Here is a 14,649-nt window from a genome sequence, read left to right as displayed (position 1 = left end):
GTTATTTGCTGTGCATGAACACAGTTAATTACTGTAGATTTCACAAGCATTTTTTACAGTGTGACTACTACATTTAGAAGCATTGAGGAGGTTACATGAAGATACCTGAAAACAGTTTGGATGAGAAACTGAAGCCTGATGCGAGATGAACTGAACATTGAGATGAGATGCTTTTTCTTTGTTTGTCCCTGTATGTTATTGACATGCTAATACCAAATCTTTATTTAAAAACATTACATTACTCAATACACTCTAAAAATGCTATTTCAACCCACAATTGGGTCAAATATATATAAATCCAACCAATGGGTTATAAGTGACCCTAGGCTGAGTTGTTGTTACCCAACTATGAAACAACCCAGAATTTGGGCTGAAATGAGCTCAGCTGTTGGGTTTGTCTATATATGACCCAATTATGGGTTAAAACAACCCAACATTTTAAGTGTATCCTCTGTTTTTTCTGCAATAAAATGCTACACAGCACTTTGAAGTTTGTAATCACTGCACTTTAATTGGAATTCACAACATTTTGCTTAAAATTTTTATCTTTGGATTTATTCATTACTGTTTTGAAAATATGGTACTATAACATGAGACACTTTCTTTACATATTAATTGTTATATTATTTTAACATATACTCTGAAATACTCATCTAACATCTCTTGTCTTTAAGTATAGATCAGTGAAATTATTTCATTTAATTTTCATTTCATGTAAGTGTTTTGTGGCTATATTTAATTTTGTACATTTTACATACATTTATTTCAAACTGTCTTATGTATCAAGATCCTCAAGTATTTGTGTGTTTTATTAAATGTATTTATCCAAACTCTCAATAGCATCCTCTTTAGAGTATTTTCTCCATTCATCTGGAATCTTTCGACTCCCTTCATAGGTTTTCTTGTAGTACTCTTCCAGATTCTTCTGAAATTTGCACACAAACCATTTCCAGTAGGGCAGCTCAGAGAGATCAGGGGTGATACTCCACTGAGCATATTTAGGACCTCCTTTTCTGTATTCCTTCCACAGACACTTAACATCTGATGCATCTGGATAAAATGATCGATCACTGGCTACTGCTGATGTACAGATGTTGATAGCTAGGTTTGTTGTTCCTCTATAATGCCACCCATTCAGTCCAATATTACGATGGAAAGGGACACTGTGATCTCCATCATGGTTTTCTATGGTGTTGGTGCAGATGGCAGCACAGAAAGGACATTGAACCCAACAACACTGACAGAAATGATCAATCAGAAGCTCATCAGGTCTGTCTGTGTTGTCCAGCTTCAGTAGGAGTGTTTCTTTAGTAAATCTACTGAGGATGTCAGATATTACAGAAGGAATCTCTTTTACTATCACATCTTCTAGGACAGTGATATCAACATCACTAATATTCACTCCAGAGAGATCACTTACAGAGAAAACCAGAACATCAGACAGCAGATGTGTGAAATGAGTCAACCATGAATGAAGATCTCCATTGATCTCTTGAATGTGTTTGGTGGACTCTTGTGCTGCGTGTATGATCTTCTGCTCCAGCTGTGTAATGTTTTTCTCCATTTTAGGTTGAACACTATCATGAAATCCTTTAGTGATGTACTGACTGACTTCACCTCTGATGAAATCTTTAAAGTAATCTCTGGGATTCTCAATGTAGTTCATGTATGCTGTAAAATCCTCTTTATTTGCCAGTGTCTTCAGGATGTGTTTCTCCAGATTTGATCTGTTTCCATTCAGTGATTCACAGTTTGTCTTCATTTCATCTGCTAAATCTCTGGCAGTATTTTTGTAAACATACTGCTCAATGGTCTCTTTAAGTTTATTACAAATAAATTCAGCAGTAATGGCAGCTGATGTTGCTCCTTGACAGTATTTCTGGAAAATATTGTAGTACTCTTCTCTTTTCAGGTTAGAATACAGAACAGGATCATTTGCTTCTCTGTAAAATCTGTGTTGATCAGTGAATGTCTTGTTTGCTCTCTGACAAATGCAAACCACCAAATTCCTGAAGAATTCTCTCTTGAACACATATTTCACTTTTGGCTCTTCTTCATGATCTGTTATTTTTGTCTTTATGTAATCTATGAGTTCTTGAATGTAGCTGATGTTATAGCCCATCTTTGCAATGTTATATGACTGAATCATTTGATCTGTGTCATCAGCAATTTCATTGATTAATCTTCTTATCTGAACTTCATCCTCTGGAGATAAAACAACAAAGCCAAATATCTCTTTAGCTCCTTTGTAGGCATTTTTTATAGGTCCCATAACTCCACTGGATTTCTTTAACTGTACATAATCTGAATAGCTTCGCAGAGAGAGCATATTAATGTACTCACTGCTTATTTTCTTATAGTCTACAGGGAGACTTCCAGATGTGTTTCTGAGGAGATCTGTTACATCATTTAATATGTCAATGTTTTTAACTGGAGGAGTCTCTCTAATGATTTTATACATCTGCTCTTTCCAAAAGGAATCAAACTCTTTTTTAATGATATTTTCATCATTTACTTTGTCTTTTAGTTTCATGGCAAGTGTTTTGCTCTTTTCAAACAGACTGTTTTCATGTTGTGTCCTTTGAGCATCAATGTTTTTCTTCAGGTCTCGCTGCTGAAGAACCTTATTTAATTTCTTCTTTGTCTCCCTCACAATGTTTTCCTGAAGCTCTTTGATTTTTATTTCAAATGAAGCTTTCCACTGATTCAGTATTCCTTCATCTTCATCTTTCTCAAAGAAATCAGACATTGACTTTTTCACTTCTTCACTTTTTTCATAAAGTTCTCTTTGAAGATCAGAATCTTCAACTTCATGAACTGCTTCATTTTCTATTCTGTTGTGTAGTTTGTTTTCAATGTCCAACATTGCACTTCGAAGACTCCAGCTCCACTTGCTGTATTCTGTCTCTATTCTCCTGTAAGTTGTGATTTCCAAAGTATTTCTGAAGCTGAACACAAACTGTTCATTCAGCAAAGCCTCCCAGAGATCTTCAATACGTCCTCTTAGGTGTGACAGCATTATGCCATTTGATTCTGAAGCATGTGTTAAAACAGATTTTTTCAGATCCAAAACATTCTCACAGTAGTTTGGGTTTGGTGGCGCCATTGGTGGGCTTCCCTCCCACAGCTGAGGAAAATATTTCACATCTTTCTGTACATCAAATGCAATAACATCACTGAAATATTCTGCATCACAGACTTCTTCTTTAGCAGCAAGTTTTGTCATCTCATCCAGTGTCTCCTGCAGTCGTCTTCTTCCCTCCAAGTTTTTATCTCCAGCTGTGAGGTCTGAAACGTTCTGATGTACAAACATACAGCTGGGATTCAGTCTCACCTCCTTCATCCTCATGAAGGCCTGGACAACAATCTGGAGAATATCTTGCATCTCAGATGGGTTTTCTCCAAAGATGTTGATCAATGTCAGATTTCCAAGACCAACAACAAATGTGGCCAATTCATTATCATGACTTCTTGTTGATCTTCCATCCAGTTCTGGTGCACGTAGACCCTCAGTATCAACAACCAGAATATAATCAAACTTCAGCTGTTGTTTCATCTCCTCTGATACTCTGATCAGCTGCATGAAAGCTCCTCTGGTGCATCGACCAGCACTGACAGAAAACTGAAGACCAAACATAGCATTGAGTAAAGTGGATTTACCAGAGCTCTGAATCCCTAAAACTGACAGCACAAAAACACTCTGATCTCCTCCCAGTTTCTTGATGATTTGATCTAAAACAGCTTTAATCCAGATGAGAGGAACATGAGCAGCATCTCCATCCATCAGCTCCAGTGGAAATCCAGAGATCATCATCTCTGCTGCAAGACTCGGGAGATCAGAGAAACCATTTTTCTTTACAGATGACCATGATTCATAGATCTGACCGATCTCTCTCACAATGTCCTCCAAACCAAAGGTTGTTTTATTGATTTGTTCTGATATTTCCTCAAGCTCTGTTTGTTTAATCTGGAATTGGTCTTGTTTATCTGCCATTTGTTTCAAAGCAGAGACTTTATTCCATTTCAGATCATACTCCTTATAAAGTTCACAAAGCTTTTTAGAAGTAAAGTCATCCAACAGATTTATTGTCCATGTCCGAAAATACTTCTTCTCATTGGTTATCAGTGATCGAAATGCTTCAAAAAACATCCTCATAAACTCTGTTGATTCTTGTGCGACTTGCTTTTCTCTTATTTCTCTCATCAGTTTCAGTTTGGTACTTTTATCTTCTTCTAGATTTTCTTCTACTAAATGATGGAGCTCTTTGTTTATTTTACACCAGTCGTGCCACAGTTTCCCCTGACAGGGCAGATTTGATTCTTTAACTGTTGATGGATCTTCATCATCCAGTAATCTCATCATCTGAAGCGCCGCCTCTTTTCCTCTTTGACACTCTTCATTATTCTCATCTACTTGAATTCCTGTTTGTTTGGCCACATCTTCCAGTTTAAATATCTTTATGTGATCTTTCAAACTCAATCTGATTGTCTCTCTTATCTCATTAGATAGATCAGATTGATTTTTGTTCAAAAGACCAAAGATGAATTTTCCATTTGTCAGTTTAGTTTTATCACAATCATTGTCTGTAAGCAGACAAATAAGAGGCTGAGGAGATCTGAAGAGTGACTTCACCAAACCCTTATCCTGGTTCTTCTGTCCAAAATCAGATAAGAAGAGGACATTGACTGAAGACATACTGGTTAAAATCTCATATTGTTTCTCATTGTCTCCTGCATTACCATGAAGATTACAGAAGGCAACACAGTCAGTAAATGTATCTGTGTTTCTTCCAGATGGACAGTACCAGGCGACCTCCACCACTCCATCCATCAGTAGTCTGGTTCTGCTGCTTCCTGAGCAGTTTCTGTGGAAGAATGTGTTGTGTTTCTCATTGATCAAACTGTTTATCAGCTGAGACTTTGATGAAGACAAAGAGCCAAACCTGAAGAACGACACCATTGGAGTTTCTGATTTGTACACAGGCTGGACTTTACTGATGATCTCATTGTGATTATTTCTCATCTTCCAGCTCTTGTTGATTTGTCTGAATGTCCAGAGAGGAAACTCAATCTGTTGTGTGAATGGATGAGGAACAAGCAGAGGAAGAGCAAACTGACACTGTGAGAGTTTAGTGACCATCAGCTGCTTTAGGAAACTATCAGCACAATGAAACACAGCCATCTGAACATCCATCACATGAATATCAAAGTCAACTTCAGGGTTGTAGTTTGCAGGTGTTTGTTGATCTTCTCTGTGTTTTATGTGAGTTTCTCTTGCTCTGTAGTTCATGTTCAACAGTTTATGTAGGAATGAGTTCACAAGTTCAGTTTCTTTCTGTGGCTCCTCAGACTGAAGTGAAGATTCTGTGATTTTTAGAAAATCTTCTGTTCTCAGTTTATCTTGATGTCTGTTTGTTAAATTTAATCTACTGAAGAGTTTTTCTAGATGTTTGCTGATCTTTGGTTCAATTATCTGTAAATAGATACATGAATATAATTAGTTTAGTTTAGTTTAGTTTAGTTTAGTTATATATAGCACACTTAAAACAACCATGGTTGACCAAGGTGCTTCACAGGTTTAAAAAAACAACAAATTACTACTCATTCATTTACAACAATAAAACATACACAATAAACATTAAACGAGATAAAATTACCAGGAAATTAACAAGCCTAACTCGAAGAAAATGCCAAAGAAAAGTAATGAGTTTTTAACAATGATTTAAAGGATTCCAGAGTTTTGCAAGTTCTGATATGGACTGGCAAGTTGTTCCACAAGTTAGGAGCAGCTACACTGAAGGCTCGATCAGCTCTGGTTTTTAGTCTGCTTCTCGGTATATCCAAAAGGGCAAGATTAGCGGATCTTAGTTCTCTAGCCGGGATATGAGCGTACAGAAGCTCCGTTAAATATAGTGGAGCCAGGCCATTTAAACATTTAAAAGTCTCTGCTCTTGCCAGTGTATCCGCTGCGCTTGTGCGTGTGTACTCGCTGCGCTGGTGCGTGTGCAATGACGCGAAGGGAATAATGTGTTTTCATTCATTATGGGGCATACTTACCAACGCAAGTTCAACGATTTGCACGAGCAGATTACATACAAAGTCAATGTAAAGACGCAACCAGGCGCGTCCTCGCACGGGGCGATGAGAATGACGCGAATTGGGCGCCGCAATTGCCGCGAAAACACACGCTTTTCCCTTTAAATGCGTCTTCGCGCAAGTTATGCAACTCAAGCGAAAAAACTCAGAACTTCAAGAACGCGCTCTCACGCAGGATCATTTGACGAGAGAGAGAGACAGAGAGAGAGACACAGAGAGAATAATGGTGCCCACGTCGAGAAAACTTCATAGAAGACTAGAAACGTGTAAAGGATTAAAGTATGTATGTCACTCATCTAATTACATTATGTTAACTGGATAACACTGGATATAACTATTGTATAGTTTAATAAAATAATGTATCTTGATTACACAAATCAAACCTAACTATATGATTGTTTTAGCTGCTGACCAGCATAGGGAATCTCTATGGCTAATTTATAAGACATGTAGCTATACAGTACTGTGTGTTGTACCTTTTCTTGTTAATTGAGTCTTTTGGGGTACCCTATCTTATGCCTAGAATTATTCAAGGAGGTTGATTCTTTTAACTTCCTTTAAAGTTTGATCAGTTGTGCATAATGACATGTGCAACAAATTGTCAAACTCATAGATTTGCATCATTTAAAATTCAGATGCTCTTTTTAAAATATTTGGGGTCAACCTCTGGCACAGCTTTAAAGCTGAAACTTATCAAATCCTATCAGAGGTCCAGAATGTCATTGAAACACACCAGTGGCTTTGCTATCATCAGTATTACATGTTACCCCTTGAAGTACCCCTCCCCGCAGAGCCCCCCCACATAACAAATCCCAATTTAACCCCTAGTTATTTGTGGTCTGTACTCCAATTTATGGGTTTTGGTGATGGTTTTATCTCTATGATAAAGCTACTATATACTAATCCTTCTGCAGTGGTCATAACGGGAAGCAACTGTTCAACTAGGTTTCCAGTTACAAGATCGTCTCGTCAGGGTTGCCCCTTATGTCCACTTTTATTTTCTCTGTCTTTGGAACCTGTTGCCCAGGCAATACGGCAGTCAAAGGTTTTAGAACCAATTATTATTTATGATACACCACATTGCATCTCTTTGTATGCAGATGACATTCTAATTTTTACAAGTAATCCTACTAAATCCCTCCCACACTTACTTAATATTTTTGAGCATTTTAGCAGAATCTCAGGGTACAAAATTAATTGGACAAAATCGGCTTTAATGTTGTTGGGGGGACCGAATGATCAAAGACCTCTTCTTAATATTCCAGTTGTTAGTACTTTTACATATTTGGGAGTGTACATCTTTCCTTCACTTAATTTAATAATTGCTGGAAACTATAATAATGCTCTAAAAAATGTGGAAGGGGACCTAAATAGATGGGGTATGCTTCCTACTTCTTTTCATTCCAGACTTTCGGTAATTAAGATGAATATACAACCTCGTATTAATTTTGTAAGCAGTATGATCCCCCTTGCTCCACCGGATGGTTACTGGAAGAAGCTACAAGGAATCATTAGCTCTTATTTATGGAAAAAAAAAAAAAAACCAGAATCAAAGCATCTACATTACAAAGACATAGATCATCAGGAGGTGTCAATTTGCCCAATTTTGAGTGATATTCTTGGTGTTTTGTTTTGCGTTCGTTTGCCATATGGTCTACGTGCATTCCATGACCTGGAGAGATCTTATAATTTAACGGGCACTTTTTATTTTTATTTACAGTTGCGCGCTGCGATGCGTGCTCAAGGTGTTCCTTGGGGTATTGAGTTGGAGAATCATCCCCTTCATGTAATTGTTGATACCAAGGGTAAAATGAATGGTATTGTCTCAGTCTTATATAAGTTTATAACAAAAGCTTCATATAAGCCATTACCTCTTTTTAGACTCTGGAAGACAGATATTAACATCTCCCAGGACCAAGACTGGTGTACAGTCTGGTCAAATATATTATTATCCTCTCGGAATCCTGACCATCAAATTATACATTATAGATTAGTCCATAGGTCTTATCTAACTTAGAGAAGATTGCAGCAAATGAATTTTAGAGATAATCCATTCTGTGATTTTTGTACAGACAATACCGTTGCTACTTTTTACCATATGGTGTGGCAATGTCCAGAGGTCAATAGATTTTGGTATAGCATTTCATCCATTCTGTCTAATATTGTAAAGGAACCTATCCCTTTTTCGCCTTGTTTGTTTTTGCTTAATGACACATCATCTCTTAAACTAACAATAAACAATCGGCGTCGTCTTCTGGCTGGTTTGACAGCCGCTAAAAGAATGATAGTCTCTCGCTGGAAACCACCACATACATTATTAGTGAAGAAATGGTTTTCTTCTTACCGGGATATTGTCCAGCTAGAGCTTTCAACAGCACGTTTACATCATGCTAAAGCTACTAATATTGATTGTTGGTCAGAGTTATTAGAGAAGTTGAATGAAATGATGTAGATAAGACTAAATTTTATTTATTTATTTATTTTTGCTTTTTTCTTTCTTTCTCTTTGGAATGGATATGCATATTATGTGTCATGTATAAATGAAATGATCGTTATATTGTACATACACTCTACTTAGCTTTGTGATTACTATTTAGAATATTGAATGGATTTGTATGGATTTCATAGTTGTGAAGGAGGAACACAGGATGCACTTGATATTTCCAAAATGGAAGATGGTTGGGTGGCAAGGGGAGAGGGGTGAGAGATGTGTGTGTGTGTGTGTGTGTGTGTGTTGTTGTTGTTGTTTTTTGCTTTGTGTTTTTTATTTTTTTTATTTTTTTAGGGCTCTATACCTTGAGCTAATCTTGTTCAGGGGTTGGAGAGTGGGCTTGGGTAGGATGGGTATGGGGGGAGAATATAAGGAGGTGAAGGAAACAGGCATTGCATTAAGCAATATTTCATTGTCTCTATTATATATATATATATATATATATATATATATATATATATATATATATATATATATATATATTTTCTTCTTCTTCTTCTTTTTCAATGATAATGATGTATAATTATTGTAATGTTTCCCCCTTTTTTTTTCTGTTTCTTTTTCCTTCTTGTAAAGGTGGTGTTGTCACCTCCTACATCTCCATAATCATAGTTATAATATAAATCAAGAATTGATCACAAAAAAATAATACAATTTTAAAATCGATCCTATAATGAACAGGGAGCCAGTGGAGGTGACGCAACACAGGTGTAATATGGTCCCTCTTCCTCGTTCCTTTCAAGAGACGAGCAGCCGCATTCTGGACTAACTGTAGACGCTGAATCGATGACTTATCTAATCCCACGTACAACGAGTTACAGTAGGCAAGGCGAGAGGTTATAAGGGCATTTATTACCCTTTCCAGATCTTTAGGATGGAGATATGCCTTTACCTTGGCTATAGTTCTCAACTGGAAAAAACATGATCTGACAGTGGCGGATATTTGTTTATCAAACTTAAATTCGCTATCTAACACAACACCAAGACTCCTCACAGTTGAACGACTGTTTGAAGCCAAGGGACCAAGATAATTTGAATCAAGAGGTTTAGGGTTTCCAAATACTATAATCTCTGTCTTATCCTCATTTAAATTTAAAAAGTTTAAATTCATCCATGTTTTAATGTCCTTCATACAATCAAACAGGGACTGCAGGCTTTTTCCGTTCAAGGGCAAATAAACTTGGATGTCGTCTGCATAACAGTGAAAGGAGACCTCGTACTTTTCAAAAATGGAGGCCAGGGGCAGCATATACAAAGAAAATAAAATAGGGCCTAAGACGGAACCTTGAGGGTCACCGCAACTAAATGGAGCCATCTCAGATAAAAAATCACAGAGTTGGACAGAGAAGCTCCTGTCAGTTAGATAAGATTGAAACCAACTCAGCGCAGTAAATTTGATTCCCACACAACTCTCCAAACGTGCCAGAAGAATTGAGTGGTCCACTGTGTCAAAGGCTGCAGTAAGGTCTAACAGCACTAAAACATTATATATTTTTATACATTATATATTATATATAAATTATATAACAGTTCTTTCTGGTTCTCAAATCTGACTGGCTAAGAGCTCTTCCCAGGCATGCAATATTCTACTGACAACAAAACAGTAACCGCTTCACCGTTAGTATCATTCGGCCACCTACTGGTCATTTTAGTATTAGTGAGTGGGGCTTTTTTAGGAGCCATTCGCTCATCTTTAACTCGAAAGCTGCTAACAGGGCACGCACACACGGACACATGCACTGTTTTTAAACACTCTCGTGTGTCTAATAATTTCACTAGCTCGAGAATTTGTGAATCCCAGTCGGAAGTGATAATCCCGTCGAAGATCAGCGCTCTTGGATATAAACTTTTGTGCACGACATGTGGATGATTAAAATACACTTGGAATAAAACAATGAAAACAATATTTTTTTCTGGAGCGATCTGTTTAACACATCTCTCCTCCCATTAAAAGGACGTAAAAACACAGTTTGGAACTCCAGGTAAGCACTGCAGCTTTTACATTGGGACAATTGATAATTTATTTTCGCTTGACGTGACTATTAAAACATGTTGTGAGATATCACCACTGATATTTATAAGCATAAACATATCTCTGACTTATAATGTGGAAGAGAAATATTGAGTGTTTTATAATAAGAGCAGTATAAATGCTTTATATTGTATACTTTTAATGTGTGTTTTATGGTTTAGGTTTAAATGAATTGGGTTTTCTCTCTGTTGCTTGCACATGACTGTGGTTTTCCACAGCTAGGCCTGGATGGGGGACGTGTGACCTTGGTAAGAATAGCAAGATAGCTGTATGATGCGTTAGAAAACAAAGGCACTGTGTTTTAGCATCATTGAATGTTTTTTTTTTTGTGTAGCAACTTAAAGATTACAAAGTCAGAAGTACAGCACAAAGCAGCTTGTTATGAGAAGGAGTTTGGGGAAATTTCACTGAGGATGGGGCCTGAAGGCCTAAGTTTGCTGAGCCTTGTGACAGAAAGGGAGGGCTATTGGGCCACTATATAATATACTGATAAACTCAGAATGGGGTCATTTTGTCATTTTATTTTTGGTTTTTGTCATTGTCATTTTACCAATGCAGATGTACACAATATGACCAGTATTGTGTTTCAAGCTGTCTGACACAATTCTTTAAAGCTACACTGTGTAGTTTTTTGAGCTAATTCTTGGCAAACACCCATGTATTTTTTTCAAAAGTATGTGCTCACTCATGTGTAATTACTTCCACCTACTAATCAAAGTATTATCGTAAGTGTAGAATCTGCTATTAAGAATACATACGGGCAAGTCGATCGACTGGCTGAATCCATGTTGTGCCTACACCTTTGAAATACATTTGCCAAAGAGGGACATTCCTTTTCGTGCCTTCAGACTGCACTCACACTGGCCGCTAGCTGAAGCCTCCCGAGGTTGCATGTGTAGGCGGCAAACATCATCAAGACAGTCTTATTTCAGAATATTAACAATTATAAAGCTGACAATTATTCTTAGTTAATTGTAAATTGGTGTAATATGCTTATGACTTGCGAATGTAATGCTCAGTTAACTTAAATAAACCAGGCTTGATGACATATGCGACCTGTAGCATGCCTATGCATAACACTACGTCTTGTTAATGTAAACGCGCATGTGGTTAAATGTGTTCGAACAGCCACACGCGGTCTCTCCGCCCATTTAATGTAATCTGCGGTACTGAGATCAATGTTTTACATCTTTTCTGACCTCAAGCGCAAAAACATGTTGTACAGCGCTATTTTTAGCCTTTCATTGATAAAACTAAAGCGGCTGATCTGCGCGTCTTTCTTTAGTTTCATTTTACAAGCGTTTGGAAGTTGCGCAATCTTATTTCAACAATTGCGCTAAAATATCAGAGAAAGCTCTTACACATACACAGACAAAACATTGTGTAGCATATTTACTTACACTACAAGCAGTGGACTCTGACATAGGCTAATATTAGTTTGCATCCATTTAAACCCGTCATTACTCCCACTCATGTTTAAATGACAGGGAGGGGCTCATCCACAGACCATTCCCCCAGTAATCGGGTGAAAAGCGGTCGAAAATGGACAAAGAGACTGATTTAAATACCAAGTGTAAACCTGATCTGTCTCTCTCGTCAACTTGTGAGCCGATCTACAAAAACACATCTTAAAGGTCCCGTTCTTTCTGTGTTTTTGAAGCTTTGATTGTGTTTATAGTGTGAGATATAACATGTGTTCATGTTTCACGTGTAAAAAAGCATAATTTACTTATCTGTATAGTGCTGTTTTCACTGTTTTAAAAACAGGCTGATGTCTTCCTTGTTCAATGAAGTCCCTCCTTCAGAAATACGTAACTAGTTCTGATTGTGTAGTTTGTTTAGTTTGTTGTGATTCGATAGCAGCTTAGCTTGCCGTAAGCTTAGTCAAAAAAAAAATTCTAGTGACATAAGCAGGAAATAGAGGGCTGTAGTCCAAACCGGCCATTCGCTGAAGGCTTTAAAAGTAATATTCAGTTGGTTGTCATTAGAATTTCACCGCTATATGAGAGTAGATCATACGCAGTGTAGCTTAATTAAAAGATCTCAACCGTCTCTGATTCTCCTGAAGAAAATCCATGACAATAATAATACTGTTTTATGTAGTACTGCCAAGAACACAGTCCAATAATAAAGCAAGTGCTTGTAATGCGTTAAGATTAAATGGAAAAGCAATAGTATATAAACATAGTTTTATTAACTTTCACCTCTCGCCAAAACAATAACAAATGTAGCTGCAAGCAGCAATTGCCGGTCAAGCCAAAAAGGGAACAGGAGAAAGTAAAGTTGAGTTCAGATGTGCATTTTAAAGAACCTATAAAAATCTCTTTATTTCAGACAAAATATTATAAGAGTTGTCAGCAAAAAAGCTGTGTTTTCATTCAGTGTAATCTCTTCCTTTCTTCTTGAAGAGCATTGACAACTACAACACTGAAGAAAATGTGAGTGGTGCTTGCAGTGGCAATACTCAGCTCACAAAATGTTACAGTGGTGTCATGAGTCAAAAGAGCCCACCCCCATGTCTCTACGATGTTCTTATGCAGAAATATACCTCTTGCAAAAATGGTTGATAAGGTATTCTCATTGGTTGCTAGGGAGTGAAATGGAATGCACCAATGATTATACTTCAAAACATTACAGGCTTAATCCATGATGACTCAAGGTTTTAATTGTATTGTAGCAGTAGTTTTAGGCAAAACAGACCATATTTCTATCTCAAAACCACTAGGTGGCGCAATGACGAAATTGCGCATGCAACCTTTAGATCATAACTGTGTTGCATCTAGTTAGTTTTATGACTATACACTTTAGTTTAGTGAAGAAACAGTTGTATGACCATAGGGTTGCTTGATTTCAAAGGTTTTGTTTAATTATAGGGCCAACTAGTGGTGCAAGCATACACATTTTTTTGTGTAGCCTCAGACTGTGGTCATACATCAGCGTATCAAATCTGGTGAAAAAATCTCTTTTCAGTGCAAAGTTATAACCAATTGTCTGTAAAAACACAAAATTTAAAGGTAATTTTTAGTTTTTCGCAAATTTCGTCCATTTCTGATGGAAATTTTAATATAACGCCAATATAACTTTTTGTTCAGAAGGTAATGTATTGTTCTTCCTATAGCGTTTTCGAGTGGATCGGAATAACGCTCGCCGAGATATTCGCGTGTGTTTTTTAAGTGCTATTTTGCTGCGCAGGGCTAAGCGTAAGGCAAAACCTGGCATGTTTAGTATCGTTGGACTCTGTAACAGTTCAGGACTACAAGGTAATCCCACTAAAATATGTCGATCGCAGCCTAAGTTAAAGGCATGTAAACATTTGTCTGACCACTAGGTGTTGTTGTGACGAAACTGTGCATGCACCCTCAGGTCCTGACCACCATCACAAGTACCAAGTCTCGTGTCAATAGGCTTAAGTTTGGCGAAGATACAGCCTCAAATCCGTTTTTTAGCGCTCTCCGTAAATTTTGTTGACACGCTTTACGGAAACAGATTGATCACCATGAACTCCATAACTTTTTGCCTTGAGGGTCTATAGATGCTACATACAGATTTTCTTGACAATCGGGCAAAAGCTCTAGGACGAATTTGCAAAAGTAGGTTTTACGAATAATTCAAAATGGTGGGAAAATGTTCATGACGGAAAATGACGAATTTGGTTTCTAGGCTAATAAGAAAATAATAATAAGAAAACTAACGGATACAATATATAATAAACACAGAGTAACAGTCATAGGGTGGGTTGCACCAACAAGGATTAGGCCTAAATCTGGTTTAAATCAAAGCTTATTTAATAATTCCGTTGCACCAAACTTTAAACTTGTTTAAAAATAAACAGGTTTAAAATTAAACTGTTATTTTGATCCAGGTTTAAATCTTACAGTTAATCTAGATTATCTTTAATCCTGTTGCTCCATTAATTTAAACTCTGTTTTAAATCTCAGTTAGGGATTAATATTAAATTTGCATATGAGGAGGTTTAATTTTTTTTTTCAAACTAAATGTGTGGCTAAACAGACACCGCGAGCGTGGTGGT

The 14,649-nt window shown here is 37.1% G+C and overlaps 1 protein-coding gene across 1 annotated transcript in view; it reads right to left on the bottom strand.

Annotated features, from left to right (window-relative positions):
- Positions 1 to 368: 368 nt before the first annotated feature.
- Positions 369 to 14,649, bottom strand: part of LOC135750272 (interferon-induced very large GTPase 1-like) — a 43,159-nt gene continuing 28,878 nt past the window's right edge. Inside the window, exon 3 of the mRNA XM_065269064.1 lies at positions 369 to 5,473. Coding sequence (XP_065125136.1) covers positions 812 to 5,473 — 4,662 coding nt within the window. The 3' untranslated portion in view covers positions 369 to 811. The remainder of the gene's footprint in view (positions 5,474 to 14,649) is intronic.

Source organism: Paramisgurnus dabryanus, chromosome 21 (genome assembly GCF_030506205.2).
Source record: "Paramisgurnus dabryanus chromosome 21, PD_genome_1.1, whole genome shotgun sequence".
Classification (NCBI taxonomy): Eukaryota; Metazoa; Chordata; class Actinopteri; order Cypriniformes; family Cobitidae; genus Paramisgurnus; species Paramisgurnus dabryanus.
Note: the sequence above shows the minus strand (reverse complement) of the source record. Positions and strands in the feature narration are given on the sequence as shown.